We start from the raw sequence: 1,951 nt of genomic DNA on the forward strand, positions 1-1,951 counted from the left end.
GGGGTGTCTCCATTCCTGGTCATGCAAGGAGGGGGCTCTGGGGGTGTCCCTGTCCCAGGAGTGTCCCTAGGGATGTCCCTGGGGGTCTCCCCACCTAATGGGGGTGTCCCTGGGGTTTGTCCCCATTGGGAGGGGGTGTCCCTGGGGTTTGTCCCCACCCCGGGGTGTCCTTGGGGGTGTCCCCATTGTGAGGAGGTGTCCCTGGGGTTTGTCCCCACCCCGGGCTGTCCCCGGCACCTGAAGGTGTCCCCGGTGCGGTCCCTGAAGCGCACGAACTGCTCCCGGTCCTGCTCCACCAGGTCCCCGGTGTTGAAGAATTCGTCGCCTTCCGTGAAAACGCCGCGGAGCAATTTCTGCTCCGAGAGCTCCCGGCTGCCCGCGTAGCCCAGGAACGGCGTCCTGGCGGTCACCGGGGCGATCAGCAGCCCCGTCTCACCTGAGGGGATGGGGAGACATCAATTAAGGTAATTTAGAGAATTTGGACTTAATTAAAATAGCCCAGGAACGGCATCCTGGGGGTCACAAGCAGCCCAAGTCTCACCTGCAGGGATGGGGATGGTGAGACAAAAACTTGAAGGGATTTCGAGATTTTAGAGGAGCTGAGATTTTAATTAAGAGATAAGCGTTATTGAAGTTAATTAAAACAGCCCAGGAACGGCGTCCTGGGGGTCACCGGGGCGATCAGCAGCCCCGTCTCACCTGAGGGGATGGGGAGACACAAAATGTAGGGAATTTAGAGAATTTGGAGTTAATTAAAATAGCCCAGGAATGGCTATTTTAATTATTTTAACCAGGGCATCAGTGGGGTGATCAGCAGCCCCGTCTCACCTGTGGGGACAGGGACAGTGAGACAAAAACTTGAAGGGATTTAGAAATTTTAGAGAATTTAAGAGATTTAGAGAATTTAAGGAATTTAGAGAATTTAGAGGCGCTGAGATTTTAATCAGAGGTAAGTTTATTGGAGTTAATTAAAATAGGGGCATCACTGGGGTGATCAGCAGCCCCGTGTCACCCGCAGGGATGGCAAGACACAAATTTTAAGGGATTTAGAGGATTTTGGGGAGTTATCCTGCAATAAACACACACTTTCTAACTCTAAACTGTCCGAATTTTTGGGTTCTAGCCCAATATCTATATTTTTAAAAGAAAAAAATCAATAATTGTGCCCGCTGCTCACCCGTCCTGGCGCGGATGCAGCGCCCGTTCCTGTCCCGCTCCGGAGCTCCGGCAGCGACGTCGTAACGAACGACCTCGAACGGGGAGAAGAGCTGGGGAGAGCTCATTTTTATTAATAGGAATAAACTAGAAATGTTCCTTTCAATTAAAATGAAATCAATAAAAAGAAATAAAAATCTCACTTTTTAAAAACTGAAACAAAAACCAGAAAAACAGCTCTAATGTGTGCGCAGTAGTAAAAACACGAAATAAAAAATTAAATAAAATAAAAAAAACCAAACTGGCTGGGGGGGCTCAGGGCAAGGGGCTGTCCTGGGTTGATAAAAATGAGATTTTTGGGAGGTTGTGGTCAAAGCAAGGAGTGCTCAGGTTTGAATTTTGGCGTGGCCAATGAGGAGGGAACTGCCCGGGGTGTTCTCTCTTGGTTCTGGTCAGTGAGAAAGTGAATTTGGGGGGAATTGGGATCATGAATAGAAATAAAATCAAACGTAAATAGAAATAAAACAGAAATAAAATAAAAATTAGTATTTAAAATGTATATATTATAATATGTATATGTTCTCTCTTGGTTCTGGTCAGTGAGAAAGTGAATTTGGGGGGAATTGGGATCATGAATAGAAATAAAATCAAACGTAAATAGAAATAAAACAGAAATAAAATAAAAATTAGTATATAAAATGTATATATTATAATATGTGTATATAATATAAACATGTATATGTAATATAAACAAGTATATATAATATAAACATGTATATGTAATATAAACATATAT

General features: G+C 44.7%; 1 protein-coding gene across 1 annotated transcript in view; it reads right to left on the reverse strand.

Moving 5' to 3' along the window:
- DENND4B (DENN domain containing 4B) overlaps window positions 1-1,298 on the reverse strand; it is a 43,896-nt gene extending 42,598 nt beyond the window's left edge. The window contains 2 exon segments of the mRNA XM_031064831.1: window positions 159-436; window positions 1,178-1,298. Of these exon segments, the coding sequence (XP_030920691.1) occupies window positions 159-436; window positions 1,178-1,283 (384 nt within the window). The 5' untranslated portion in view covers window positions 1,284-1,298.
- Window positions 1,299-1,951: the final 653 nt, after the last annotated feature.

The sequence above is a fragment of the Geospiza fortis genome, unplaced genomic scaffold, assembly GCF_000277835.1.
Source record: "Geospiza fortis unplaced genomic scaffold, GeoFor_1.0 scaffold375, whole genome shotgun sequence".
Lineage (NCBI taxonomy): Eukaryota > Metazoa > Chordata > Aves > Passeriformes > Thraupidae > Geospiza > Geospiza fortis.